Source organism: Convolutriloba macropyga, chromosome 8 (assembly GCF_964194025.1).
Source record: "Convolutriloba macropyga chromosome 8, txConMacr16.3, whole genome shotgun sequence".
Taxonomy (NCBI): Eukaryota; Metazoa; Xenacoelomorpha; order Acoela; family Convolutidae; genus Convolutriloba; species Convolutriloba macropyga.
The window spans coordinates 49,478,336-49,493,785 of NC_134475.1; the positions used below are offsets into that span (position 1 = coordinate 49,478,336).

General features: G+C 32.3%; 1 protein-coding gene across 2 annotated transcripts in view; it reads left to right on the forward strand.

The window, feature by feature from the left end:
- Positions 1–15,450, forward strand: part of LOC142344790 (uncharacterized) — a 46,658-nt gene that overhangs the window by 15,587 nt on the left and 15,621 nt on the right. For both annotated transcript variants that reach the window (XM_075396733.1, XM_075396734.1), the window contains exons 4-5: positions 1,207–1,374; positions 3,665–3,810. In XM_075396733.1, coding sequence (XP_075252848.1) covers positions 1,207–1,374; positions 3,665–3,810 — 314 coding nt within the window. The remainder of the gene's footprint in view (positions 1–1,206; positions 1,375–3,664; positions 3,811–15,450) is intronic.

Here is a 15,450-nt window from a genome sequence, read left to right on the forward strand (position 1 = left end):
GGCGACACTTAAAAACGGGTTAGTTAGACCTAATTGCTGTCTCTGAACTGCATGAAGAATCTCGTTATTCAAAATTTCGTATGCATTAAGAAAACTTTATATGCTTGATACAGGTGGAGTTATTTAAAATGTCGCAGACATAAAGAAAAGTTGATGTTTCTTCTGCTTGAAATTTTTTTATATTTTGTTTCGAAATTGCGGCAAGAAAAACTAATTGTGAATCTGTGTCTGGATCCATCCGTAAACAATTGAGTTTTTATATTCATACATTTTTTGTTCCAATTTCCCAAAATTATTTGGGGACTAGAAACTTTACCAGTCTTATGTTTATTTTGTTTAGCCAATTTTGGTCAACGATTCTTCTAACCGACGAGATGCATAAAATTGGTATCAACGGAAAACCTTAGAAAAGTAAATTGTTCGTGAAAGAGATCTTTCACATTTTTCGACTTCTCAAAGAGAAATTGGGGTTTAAATAATTTGGGGTTTAAATAATGAGAGACCACAATTAGGTCTAACTAACTTGTTTTCAAATGTCACTAGTGGAAATCCAATCTATATTTTGTATATGGTGAACTTGAAATTAGTTTCTGATGTATATTTGTTCAGGTATGGTATTATTTATATTATGGTATTATTTATAAGGTATCTAATAATAGATGAAACCGAAATAGATTTAATGAACAGCTCAGATCAGAATAAAAAAATAGACACAAGAAAAAATTCATTGTGAAAAACTCGAAAAAATCATAAGTATCTGAAATTTTAATCTTCCGATCTGTCTTTGCTCAAAAGAGGTTGCATGTCCATATTGATTATGTTTCAATAATCAAAATTTAAGCACCTTTCTTCCACTTTCTTCGAAAACTCCATTAAATGGGGCTAAGGAATATTCTATTTTGGCCGGTCGATAATTTTTGCAAAAAAAGTAAATCAAATAGCCTGTGGACACTGAATCTGTCCTCATTGACTCGCAACCTTGCTAGGTTTTTGAATTCTTGAGGATGAATTAGGACTCAAAACATCAAGCAGAAAAACATTTTAAGTTTTCTTAATGCTTTACATTTTCAATAACGAGATTCTTCATGCATCTGAGAGACCACAATTAGGTCTAACTAACTTGTTTTCAAATGTCACTAGTGGAAATCCAATCTATATTTTGTATATGGTGAACTTGAAATTAGTTTCTGATGTATATTTGTTCAGGTACCCTTTTGCGTACAGTAAACCAGTGTTTGCAAAGAGAGACGACCACAAGATATTCGTAGACACTCTCTGTCAGACTCTGCAGAACCTTTCCTTCATCGGGTGGGAGGCAACGATGGCACTGAACCTCAACTCATGCAACACTCTATCTTCCATATTCTTCAAAAGGTACTCACAATCTCACCACAAAACACAGCACAACACACCATACAACTGACGATCACACACACACACTCTCTCTCGCTCTCTCTCTCTCACACACACACAAACACACACATACAGACACAGACACAAACACAAACAAACAAACATACACACATACGCAAACACACGCACACACACACGCACACACATACACACACACACACACACAGGAGAAATTACTGTGAAAATGAACCAGTACTGAACTCTAACTAGCATCTCTTACGTGCAAGTCTAGTGTGCTACCCATTACACCAATTCGTCTAATGGTCTGGCCTGGGCGTCTGTGATCGATCATTCATGAGTTTTCTTGGCCTAATTTTGGTGTTCTCAAAAAGATTTGTATTGTCTTGGGGCGCTGTGTTTTTTTATGGTCTGTGCACACATTTAGATGACTTTTAAAGTAAAGTTGAAGAAGTTATTTTGGGAATGCCGAAACGGGAATTGGAGGAAAAAGAGAGTGGTGTTGCGTCTTGAAATTCGTTCACTCCTATTTCAAAGTAGAGAGAAAATGGTTTTTCTTCACGTGGGGCAATTTGACTACTGTTTTCAGTGGTTTTTTCGAGTTTTTCATTTGTTTTCATAAAAGTTTTTCCAAGTGAACTCCTAGTCTTTTTAGCTGTGATTTTCTGCTTTGTTAATGTAAGTTCTTCAAACTGTAGTCCAAGAGTTGTCTTGATATGTTTTCACGACTCCAAAAGTAGTAAGGGTAATCTGTCGCACGTAAAAAGAAGTTTTAATTTCAATCTGCACAACAAAATTGAAAACTAGAGGGAGAATTGACAGCGTTTGTTCTCCCTGCTTCATTCAGAGGCAGCAGGAAAAGCAATTGTGTAAAAATTTTGCTCTAGGGAGCGATATTGTTTGATCACGTGCAGCTTTTTCAAAGCAGTTTTCACTCTAACTCTTCCAACCAATAGTATTTGGTTTAACTAGCTAAGCTAGTTATAGTACATTTGAAAACAATTTTGACCATTTAAAGCAAATAATAGTTTTCAAGAAGCATCTTTGAGCTATTTTGTGCACTTCAGTTTCTTGGTCGTTTTTTAGCAGTTTTTGTACTCTATTTTAGTCTTTTAGAGCATTTGGTAAGTTTTTTGTTGATTTTTGTTGTTCAAGTGGTTATGGTGATCCTTCATTATTTATGTTATTTTTGATGTTTGTATGTTTGAAAAATACAGTAATTTAAATCAAATTTTGCCCCATTTTTATCAGCTTTAAAGTTTCTTGCCTATATCATATCTTCTGATTGCAAGCATGTCTTATTAGTTATTAATTTCACTTTATACTTTAGCGTTATGTATAGGCAGTGCAACCAAAAAGTGATAACTCAAGGTTATACAGGGCATTTTCACTGAACAAAATGCCAATTTGCGTTTTTTAAAATTTTTTTGGTTTCTCCTTCTTTAATTTTTCTCGTATGTCTCCTAAAGGAATTGAGTGGGTCAAAGATTGAGCAGAAGCATTTTTAAAAAGTTTTTTCCTGAAGATTTGTTTAAAAATGCTGCATTAGTATTTGTAGCAATTTTTGTTAATTTTTTGTTTTTTCCTTTTTACGTTCCCTTTCCTCAAATTTCTCCTTATGTACGTTTTCGCCAGTTCAATCTCGTTTTTGATTATTAGTCTGTTATTGAGTAAAATTTTAAACGTTTTTGTAAATAGTTGTTCCGTAGTTGTAATGTGTGAAGATATCGTTATCAGTTTTTTTTTATAATTTTACCTGTAATGTTTTAAACTGATCAGAATAAGTAGGAAAATAGTTTTTTAGCAAGGAGTCGGTTCAGGTAAAAGCGAATGTGTACTTTTGAGTCTGAAATACGTGTGTGACGTCATACTTTACAATATGTGGAGCGAGTTTTTTTGTTTATTTGCTTGAGGTCACACGTGATTTAGCCCACTCTCAAAAACGACTGTCTCACTTTCAAAACTACTTTTCTTTACTTAAATTCAAGGAGATAACGGTCAGCTTAATATGTGTCACAATATTTGAAGCTGAATTGAGAGCAGCTATTGGAAGCAGTAGTAACTTGCAGAGATTCTTAATCAAATTAGAATATCTCAGCAATTAATAAAAAGAACAAAAATTTATCTTTTTTGGTTGGTCTTTATTGTTTTTGGTGCCACAGCTCTAAGAAGCTATAGTGGCTATTTTCTGACAATCTGTCAGATATGTTGCTGAATTTACAATACTTTGTTCTCTCTCAAGCTTCTAACAGAGTTGCTTTTGGTGTTAATTGCAGGTTAATTGTTGTTTCAGAACAGACAGTGAGGAGCATAAAGTGTACTCTGCCGTCAATCTGTACATGTCCAACAAGATCCAGCTCGTCAACTGCAGTGATGAAGTGTTCACAGCTGTCCTCCAGTGCTGCAGGAAAATGTGGTCACCCGGGGTCACTACCACAGGTACATTTCACCACACTTGATTATTTCACACCACCTATACTCAAGCTATGTCACTAATATAGTAAACTAGTGCAAGCTCTAATCGTTTTCAAATTATTTTTGTCTTCCAAGAAGAGTACTGTGTACTGCACAAAAAAATAAATCGTTTACAACAAAATTTGATGACTTTACTTCAAGTAATTTTGGATCAGGATTCAAGAGCTTTTCTTTTGACGGGCGATGTCGAAAGACAAAATTTGAAACATAAAGGTTAATCGTTTTCGTAACTTTTATCCTCGCGGACAGTCAGTTGAAAAGTAACTTGTATTGCCACAAACCGCGTACAATTACACTTTATTTAAAGAAATTAGAAACCTATGGAGAATTCCAGCATAGATTGACACACAATGCCTGAAACAAAATAAAACACAAAACTCTGGAAGAAGAGAATTATTAATAAAAATGGTTAACAAACAGTTACCTGATGTATTTTAGTTAAATAAATACCCTCAATGGTTTCTGAGATCATGTGTGTTGTGCAGATACGTTAAAGAATATAAGGTGGTATAGGCTAAACATTTCACTATTTGCTGGAATTTTTCTTGCAAATGTAATTAAAGTAGCAATTGAACTCGAAGTCTTCAATCTCTAATTTACATGTGAAAAACTAAGTTTTAATTGGCGCCCTAAATGTCTTGTTTTAAGTGGCAAAAAAGATATTCGACCTATAAGATAAAAAACAAGTTTGGAACATTCTAAAAGAGCCCAATCTATTTTACATTTTTTTCTTTGAGTCGAGTTGTTCTTGTCTCACTCTCAATTGGTTTAATCAAATCAACAAAAAAGTGAAATTATATTGGAGTTTTAATGTGTTTTGTTGCAAAATTTGCGCGATAGTGAAGATGAGCAGTCGTTATATATTTTTTTATACAATCCAAAGAGTTTGGAGTGCATTCGCGTTCTGCCTGTTTTGAGATCTGTTTATACGTTTTTCGACTTCCTTATGTTAATCAGAAGACAAATTAGAATGGTGATTTCAATCAAGTTGGAGTAGTAAAGAGAGGGAAAAAGCTATTAAATTTCAGGCGAGATTTATTCGTTTCTATGACTTTGACACTTTCTTTTTCAAATATATTTGGTAATTATAAAAATTTGCCTGTGTTTTTATCCATTTATTTTCTTATCAATTAATCGTATTAATGGCAGGGTTTCTTAGGAGGTATAGATGATTGTCATTTGCGGCCTGAGTTCTTTTCAGCGATTTTCTTTTTTACTCTGATACTACTTTTAGCATTTTATTTGTGTTTTTTTAGCTCTTCGCTTTTTTTGCTGCCTTTCTTATGGTCCGGTTGCTCAGACTGAACGATAAAAGTTTTCGTTGGCGCTCTAATGTGGTGTAATTAGGGTCAATTTCTTGGCTTCAAGTAGTTTTTTATGTACTTTTTGTGAATCATGCTTTTTTGGTGTTATTTTTGTCCTTTTATAAACAATAGAAAGAGAAAAAAGAAAATAAATTTTTGGCTTCTGAAGTTATATTGTATGCTGTGTTTGAGATTTTTTGGCTACATGTAGGTGCTTTTTATTTTGAAGCCACAAAATTTTGATCAGATTGTGGTTTTTGCTATGTTCCTCTTTCTCCTTCTTTTTTCTATCTTTGGTTTTTGCAGTTTTTTTGTGTACGCTTTTTAAGAATACGTTATCTCAATGGTTATAAACTGTTTTATTTTTTATGACTTTGACAACACTAGTTTCTTATTTTGTTTAAACTTTTTGTTTATTTTGCACATTTGTCGCGTGTTTTATTGACTGACAACTTTTGAGGCTGCTGGAAAAGTGTTGATAATTAAGGCATGAATTAATTCATTTCTTTGAATTTTAATTCCAGGTTTGTCCTGCTATGTTTTTCAATTGTGCTACATTGTGTTTTTGGTTTTCCTAGGAATTTGTAGTCCAAAATTTTTTCTCTTGAGCTATGATTCCATTTCCATTAATACTATGAAGAAACTTGATGTAAAGATTTGTTGAAATTTCCGAGAAACTTGGCTATTTGCACTGCTGAGTTTACCTTAGTTTTAGATAAAAGAATTTTGCAATTTGAATCATTGAAGAACTTCTAGAGAAGGAAAAAATAGAAAAAATGTGGCTACATGCAATATCTATACCAAACGTGACGTTTTCTCTTGGAATACCAATTCCTAAAGCTACTTTGAAGCATGTTTTGTTTCGTGTTACGCTCTCCAGAAGCAAACATTTTGCAATTGTTTTTAATCGATTATCTGCGCATCTTGGTCTTGTTTTGAGTTTATAAGTTTTTAAAATCCCAGGTTGAAAAAGGGTTTCTCACTTTTTTAATATTCTACTGAATTAGTTGAGAGAATTGCCGCACTGCGTAGTATAAGTGGGCGCTCTATGAATAGAATGAATCATCTTGTAGACACAATACACTTCACGACTCAATGGGGAAAATGTTGACTCATCCATTAAGGAAGAGGGTGTAAAAATTATTGATCTAAGCAGGAATTTGTCTGAAGCGTTCAAGGTTGTTCATTCTTCATTTTCATCTAATGTGGGAATTGCAAGGCTCACTGGGGGGTATACGAATGTATAAATTAAGATTGTTGTCGTGGACACAGGCCCTTCTTGTCAATGTAAAAGGCTTCGTCATTGATTTTTCTTTCATTTACCGACTTGATTACGTTATGAAAAAGAACTAATGCGGTGCCGTTTTTTTTAAAAAAAATCAATGGAGATGATTGACCAACAAAACCGACCGTGTGTTTGGTCCAGACCGTGTTTGCCTGTGACCAGACCAACCCAGGCCGAAGTGACCTCTGATCAGAATACATATGTACTATCTACTATATAGGCAATATCGTCTGGAAATAACACGATAAGCAGTTGCAACTCTTGTGTTATTTCCAGACGATATTGCAAATCAGTTTAACAATTTTTTAATTGATGATTGCACCAGAATATTAATTTTAAAACAGGATATTTTGGACTTTTGCTATTTATTTTTTAAACTTCAATTACAATTTCTTTTTTTTCAGCAACGAGAGGTAAAAATTTTCTACTGATTTTGTACAAATGCCACAAAATTTAAATCTCTGCCAATTTTCCGACGGATAAAGGGTTTGGGTGGGGCCTTTCTTTATTCCTTCTGCCAATTGTTAGCCACCTGTTCACGAGCGTTTGTTTTTACATATCATGGTATAAAATTGGTTATGGGAATTATAAGTAGACGCAACATTATAACGTGCTTTGTACGATATATTGAAAGGAAAACAGGGCTGTTGGAGTTGAAACAAGTTTATTGGGAAACAATCACGGCATGCTTTTTAACTGCTGAGCTTCCCAGCCCCGCTTGCTATATGATAGTATCGCAAGAAACCACAAACTTCTGAAATAGTCTATTTGTGTAACTATTCGATCAATTGTGATTATTATAGAAACAAAATTCGGGGCCGGAATGAATTAGACCACAATAACACGAAATAGAATTTGTCAATAATGTCTATAATTTCGGGTTCAAAGTCTTCAATTATTTCCGGCTTTTAAGCAAGACACTGAAGCGTGTTTTTTTTCAGTTTATTCAACGACTGCAGACATAACCTTGGTTCTTTTTACGTTGAAAAAATCTGTTTATCTGTGTCATATAATAAATTATGTCAGAGGTTACTGAGAGAAGACACAAATTTTTGAATTAACTAACTATTATCTTTAAATTTGTCTCAATAACAATACTCCGGTTTTTGGGATATCATTGTAGTACGTCATAGAGCATTTGAGGTTTTGATTATCATCACATAAAACATTTAAACATTTTAAGTCCTTTTTTCAACAAAATATCTAACTCAACGTAACATCATTCAAAAGTTATCAGAAGCGAAATTCTATTGGATTCTATTGTAAGAAAAAAAAATAGAGAAAAATATTCATCAAAAAAAGTGCACTGCTTTATTTCAGAGCATTGATACCAGTATGGAAAACACTCTTAAACCTAATGTAATTTTTTTTACCGATTTCGCTAGTAAGCAATAATTTTCCACGATTGATATTATCAGAACGTAACAAAAAACGCAACTAAAGTCAAAAACGAAACTGGCATCCTTTAAAAGTCTTCTAATTTATGATCGGTCTTTTTAGGATATTGAAAACGATTTTTTAAACTCAAATAGTTGTTAGGTGTATCCTGATCTCACATTCGGCAACTATTATTTATTGAATGCAGAGCTGTTTTGTATTTGTTTTGCAAAATTCATCTCTCAAATCCTATAACAATACATGAGCTTGCAGGGTAAATAAATTTAGCCAATAGCTTCGAAAATTCACCCTTTGGCAAAAGCGTTGAATATATATTAGTTTTGCAAGAACCATTTCTTTTTTTGTTCCTACCCCACTTGTGGGGGGGGGGGGGGGGAACTAAATAATCAAATGGATTTTTTTGTTCAGACAATTTTGGCTGATCGATATATTCATCGGAGAGAAATGTGAGTGGTATCATTAAAAAGTAAATGTGAGTGGTATCATTAATGAGTGGTATCATTAGTCCAGCGTAGTAACCGAAATTAAAAAGATTTATTTTTTGAATTTCGTTTTTTCCGAGGAGTTATTGAGGATTGAAGTTTTGTGTGAACACGGGATATTTGGCATGATTTTGTTCACTTTTAGTGTAATTTTTCATCAAATTAAGATATTTTTTTATTTCAAAATTACATTTCACGCTACAAAACGCATCAATTTTTTTTAAAGAGAGGTCTTTTTTTAAAACTTTTCATAATTTTTTTGTTTTCTTGGGTCACCTAAAAAGTAGTCACTTTTCATATCTAGGTTTCGTTAGTGAAAAACCTGATTTACAGTCAGATGCAACCCAATGGACAAAAATTTCGTCTTCAAGAAATCGCTCGTGTTTTTTTTGGCTTGGACTTTAAGTTTTCGTAATTTTAAATGAAAATTTGATCGCCTTCTTTTTATGTTTTACTAATTTTTTGAAGTCCTATGGCACAGTTTCGTTGACTAAAGGTACAAAAGGTTTTGTAACGAGCATTAAGTGAACCTATCTAGAGCTTTCAGTGGACAGCTAATTGCTGTTGAGACTTTAAAATTAATTTCTCGAGAAAATTTTTTAACCAATCATAAATTTTTTTTGGTTAATTGTAAATCAATTTCAATAATTTAAGGACCCCTTTTTTCTACTGCAACCAAAATTAATCTTTTTAGTGTCTTTATCTTCCAACTGTTTGTTATATGACTTCAATGCCACAAGATTTCAAAACATTTAAAAAACTTTTTGGGATATTTTCTTATTATTGGTTCCTCTTGTAATCTTATCACATTATCCTGAGATTGATAACTCCCATTGGCTTAGAGAAGACGTTCAGTGGATCATGGATAAATTTTCTAGTTTAAGTGGCTTCGACACTTTCTTCTCGTACGATTTTTTTTTTGGTTTTTGCCTGTATTTGTTGTTGTTTACATAGTCTTTAGTTTTATTGTGATGTCTTAATTGATTACCTGTACATGACAAACATTCTTGTCCTCCCATTGAGGCATTCGCTTCGTTTGGGCGTATTTATTGAATTCCGTTGAAAGCTATTGAATTAAATGGCTGTTAGAAGTTTAAAAATATTTTTTCGAGTTTTTTTTGAAAACTAATCGATCTTAATTTTATTTTCGTTCTTCGTGAACTGTAAGTCAGTCTGAAAAATGACTGGACCCCCTTCTTTCCTACTTCAACCAAAATAAGTCTAGTCAGAGGTTTTATCTTCTAGCTATTAGTGTTATGGCTTCGGTGCACAAGTTATCATATATATTTTTTAATTTTTGGATTTTTTTTTGTATTTTTGGTTTCTCTTGGATTCTTATCACATTATCGTAATATTAATAGTTGCATTGGCCCAGAGATGACGTTCAATGCATCATACATAAAGTTTTCAGAGAAAAACTTATGGTTTAAATGGCTTCGGCTATTTCTTCTCGCACTTTTATACTTAATTTCTTGATTTTGCCTGTATTAGTTGTTGTTTTCATAATCAATAATTATTGTAAAATCTTAAAGATGACATGAATGACAAACGTCTTTGTTGCCTCGTCATGTCATAACTTAGCGTATTTATTAGCTTCCGTTGAAAGCTGTTGAATTTAATGACGTTGATATTACAGGTTTTCTAAAAAAAATTCGTGGTTCTAATTTATTTGTTCATGTTTGTTGATTTATTGGAGTCAAATTGTTCAGAAGAAGAACTCAATTGCTGTTAAAATATTCATTTAAAGTAGAAAAGCTTTTACTGAAAACTTCGTTTTTTAAAGGCTTCGACGCTTTTCTTGCTCAATTTTTTTTTTATTTTGCTATTTTTACTTCTTTTCTTATTCTTTTTGTAGTCGTAAAATGTTGACCGGTCCCAAAAGTTTGTAAATTAGGATTTAGGGAATTATCTTACCCAAAGCAGTCAGTTTATTGCGAGTAATCATAAAGATTATGATTTTTTACATTTTTAAGATTTTCATTGATTTTTCAATTTTTTCAGTTTTTGTTGTTCTTTTTGTAAATTATAACTTACTCTCATCATTGAGAGGTCCCATACAATTCCTTGTAATTTGAGAAGTAACATGTTTGTTATTATTCTGACGTAATTGATGCTTTGTTTGCCGGATTATATGCGTTTTCATAAAAAGCTATGTGAGTGGTGTATTTTTGTTTCTTTTTCTCGTCCTTTAGCACAATCGGTTAATGACAAGTCCCATTGATTTTCAAAGTTTTCCCAAATGAACTTATTTGTTTTTTCAGTATAACTTTAGCTGATTTAGTATAAGAAGAAACTGATTTAAACATACATATTTTTCAGATAATAGCTAATGGTTTTAATGGCTTCAATAATTTGTGTTTTCGCAAACCGTTTGTATTTTTTTTCGAGTTTTTCTGTATCTTCAGTCCGTTCCCATGGCACAGTCTAACCAAAGACAGGTCCAATTGGTTTTATAATGACTTTTTACTAAATCTATCAAAAATTATTTCGTTATAAGCTAGTGATTTTTAAGACTTCGTTTTGATTGATTCTGTTGATTGATTTTTGAATTTCGCCTCATTATTTTTTCTCTTCGTTGACTTGTTACCTAGTCTCATTATGGAAAATTTCCATCTGCTGTGTATTTTGTAGTTTGTGTAGTTAAGGTTTTATCTGATTGCATTTTGACGTTGTTACAAGTTGCTTTTAATTTTATATATTGAGTTTTTGCCCTGAAATTTTAGTTTTTGCTTTTTTTGTTGTTTTTTTTTCTCGTCGTCTTTTTGGCGGCAGCTCTTGTTTTAATGAGTCATGGCATTATCTAATTCAGTTATTAGTTGGGTGGCCCAATTGAACTTGTTTTTTCATTCAGTATAAGTTCAGTTGATTAGTTTAAAAAGAAATTGAAATAAAAATTCATAAAATTCAGATAACATCTAAGGATTTCAATGGCCCTCACTAATTTGTGTTTTCGCAACGTTTGTAATTTGTTTTTCGTAATTTTTTTGAATTTTTCTGCATTTTTAGTCCGTTTCCACGGCTTATTCTAAACAGAGAGGTCCTATTGGTTTAATTGTGACTTGTTTACTAAATTAATAAAGAATTTTTTCGTTAAAAGCTAATTATTTTTAAGACTTTCGAAAATATTTGGTTTGGAAAATGTTGTTCATTTTTGAATTTTGCCTCATTCTTTCTTCTTTTTGATGACTTGTTACCTACTCTCATTAAGGAAAATCCCATCTGATGTGTAGTTAGGAAAAGGTAAATTTGTGTAATAAGGGTTTTGTCTGATTGTAACTTGACGTTGTTACTAGGTGCTTTTAAATTGAGATATTGAGTTTTTGCCGTGACAATTTAAATTTACTTGTTTTGTTGTTTTTGTTGTTTTTTTCGTAGTCTTTTTTAATGGCAGATCTCGTTGTAATGAGCCATGGCATTATCTAATTCAATTATTAGTTGGGTGTGTACCAATTTTTTTTCAACTCAAACATATATTTTTGATTATCTCTTTGTCAAAAATGTTAGTCAAAAGATTGTTAAGTCCAAAATGTTGATGAGTGCTGGTCGAAACATCATGTGCAAACGCACATTAACGATCCTCTTTGTTTTTTTTACAATTAAAAGCTAAATAAATTTAAATTAGCTCAGTATCACTACTTTCACTGAACATCATAGTATTCACAACAAAGCAATGATCTTTCCAAATATGTTCTACTTTCAACAATTTTTAAGCGACGAAATATCCAAGATATTGGTTAAAAAAGTTTACCTTGCAACCATGCGTTTTAGCCATCATGAGATGCGTGTTACAAGATTCTTTTGATAACTCACGTGCTGTTTTTTTACTTTTTCCTTCAAGTTTTTTTTGGTTTCTTCACGATGATTATTTGAGCGACAATAATATAAGCATTTATCACATCACCGCTCAATTTTTTGAATTACTATCGTAACTTTAGCAGTAAAATGTTATAACTTTAGCATATTCACAGCAAAATTATAAGAAACACCATTGAATGGCATCAGTTCGCCGTATTCATTGCAAAAGCCACAAAATTAACCGATATTTTCCCCCGTAATAAAACAAACTTTTCAGCGCTTATCTTTGATAATTTTTTTGTTTCTTCGGCTGGATTCCAATTGTGTATTTTGTGCATAGCTGCTTTTTACTATTGGTACTAAAGAAGTTATTGGTATAAAAGAAGTTAGGACTAAGAAGGCAAAACATAATCTTCTCAACGTTCAAACAGTCAAATCTCGTTTTTTTGGGAAATCTGTTAAATGTTAGGAAAGACTCGGCTGCTATTTCTTTCTATTTCGACATTATTCGATAATTTCAACATAGTTTTGAGTTTCAATGGATTCACCAGAAATTGGCTTGGTTCTATAGAACGCTAGTTACTACCAAGTATTAACTTTCTATAACTCCCGGTTGTTGGATGAGTGTCTTTATTTTCCAACTGTTTTCAGCGGACGAGGAGAAAAGGTAATTGCATTTATATACAAAACTATAAACACAACCCACTTTGTATTGGCAACGTTTTTTTTATTTTTCTTTCTCATAGTTTTTCTACAACTGAGAAGATTGAGTATTTTTAAAAATAGTATCAAAATGAAGCGATGAATTATCAGAAAATCAAAAAACGAAAACAGAGCGCGAAGAAAGTGATGAGTCTATCCAATTGTGTTACTTTGGAGAACTATGACAACCTTTAATTAACAGCTTCTTTCTACAAGTAAAAAATTATTTACTTGAAACAAGGAACTAATATTTTCTTGGGCTCTAGGATATTGGGCCAACATAATTTTTGTAGCCATTAGGCAAAAATTCTCAGCTAGTTTTGTGGACACTAGGCGAATGGCAATTAAAACACTCAAAAATGGTACTTAAAATCCACTTGACGCCATGAAGTATTCAATTGTCCCTTTATCATAATATCTTACAAACGGCCATAGTTTTTTACTAATGATGAGCAACTTTAGCACTTCATTTTTGTTTGTCCGACATTTATCGCAGTCTTTTTCTTGAACAATTTTATGTTCCATAAATCTAAACTATTTTTTATAAAACAATGAATTTTTTATCCTCTTTTCTATTCTGATCTCCAAATTTTTCGCCAGTAACCTTTGCCCGAATGTCACCGAGGGGCAGAAATATTTTTCGAGAACAAATCATTTAGCTCAGAATCGAATCTTTCACTGAACATCATAGTATTCACAACAAAGCATTGATTCTTCAAAATCTGTTATATTTTCCACATTTTTAAGCGATGATTCATCCAAGATATTAGATAAAAAAGTTTACCTCGCAAGCATGTGTTAAGCCATTGTTGTAACCATCATGGGTTGAGTGTTACAAAAATTTTTTGATAATTCACGTGATGTTTTTTTTATTCCGTCAAATTTTTTAGTTTCTTCGAGATGATCATTTGAGCGACAAAAATATAACTCTTTATCAGATTACAGCTCATATTTATGAATTACTACCGTAACTTTAGCCACAAAATGTCCCAACCTTAGCACATCCACATTAAAATTGTAAGAAGCACCGATGGAGGGCATCAATTTGCCGTATTCACCGCAAAAGCCACGAAGTTATGAGAATTTTTTCCCGTAAATAAACAACTTTTCAGCGCTTATCTTTCATAAATTTTTTGTTTCTTCGGTTTGATTCCAGCTGTGTATTTTGTACATAGCTGCTTTTACAATTGGTACTAAAGAAGTTATTCATCAGGTTGAATCAGGAATAAGAAGGCAAAGCATAGTCTTCTCGACGTTCAAACAGTCAAATCCTGTTTTCTTTGGTAAATCTGTTAAATGTTAGGAAAAACTTGTCTGGTAATACTTTTTATTCCGACACTTTTGGATAATTTTGATATAGTTTTGTGTTGTACTAGATTCATTAAAAATTGGCTTGGTTCTACAAAACGCTAGTTATTACTACGTAAAAACTTTCTATAAACCCTAGTTGTTGGATGAGTGTTTTTATTTTCTACCTTTTTAGAAAAGAGTAGAAAAGATAATTGCATTTATATACAAAACTATAAACACGTCCCAGTTTATATTGGCAACTATTTTCAGTTTTGTTCATACTATATCTGAGACTGAAAAGAATGAGTATTTCTGAAACATGATGAATGATAAGAAAACCAAAAAACGAAAACATAGCGCGACCAAAGTTATGAGTCTATCCCATTGTGATACTTTGGAGAACTATGACGATCTTCAATTGCCTTAATTAACAGCCTCATTCTGCAAGTAAAATCTAGTTACTTGAAACACGGAACTAATATTTTCCTGGGGCCTAGGATATTAGGCCAACATAATTTTTGTAGCCATTAGGAAAAAATTCTTAACTAGTTTTGTGGAAATTAGGCAAATGGCAATTGAAACACTCAAAAGCGATACTGCAAAATCCGCCTTGACGCTATAGAGTACTCAAATGTCCCTACACAATAACGTACAAAACGCTCATAGTTTTTTGTTAATATTGAGGATTTTTAGCACTTCAATTGTTTCTGTTCAGCATTTATTGCAATCTTTTTCTAGAATTTTTTGAATTGTTTTCTAGAATTTTAGAATTTTTTAGAATGTTCCATAACTATACACTATTTTTATAAAGCAATGAATTTTTTTTTATCCTCTTTTCTACTCTGTTCTCGGTATTTTTCGCCAATCCCATTTGCCCGAATGTTACCGTGGGGCAGTATTAAATTTAAAAAACTACACATTTTGATGTGTTTTATTTACTCATTAGTTACGGACATTTCACATTTGTAAGGAACACTTGAGTACTTTATAGCGTCAAGTGGATTTTGAGTCACCACCTTTTAGTGCTTTAATTGGCATTCGCCTAATGTCCACAGAACTTGAGTCAAAAATTTTCGCTTACTGGCGATCAGAGTCACTTCAAAATCCATTTCTCGATGCTATAAATTTGCCAATTATTCCTGACAATTGTCGTTACATGCAAAAAAATAATAAATCTATCATTTTTATCAAGTTTTTGCATCACTTTTACTCTACTGTGTCATCACGGCCAATGATTTTGTTCAAAATCGGTTCATTCTTATCTCCCCGCTCATAAGATACCCAAATAAATCTATCATGAAGAATATATCTAATTGATTTAAAAATATTAAAAACTTCGTTTTGCTCA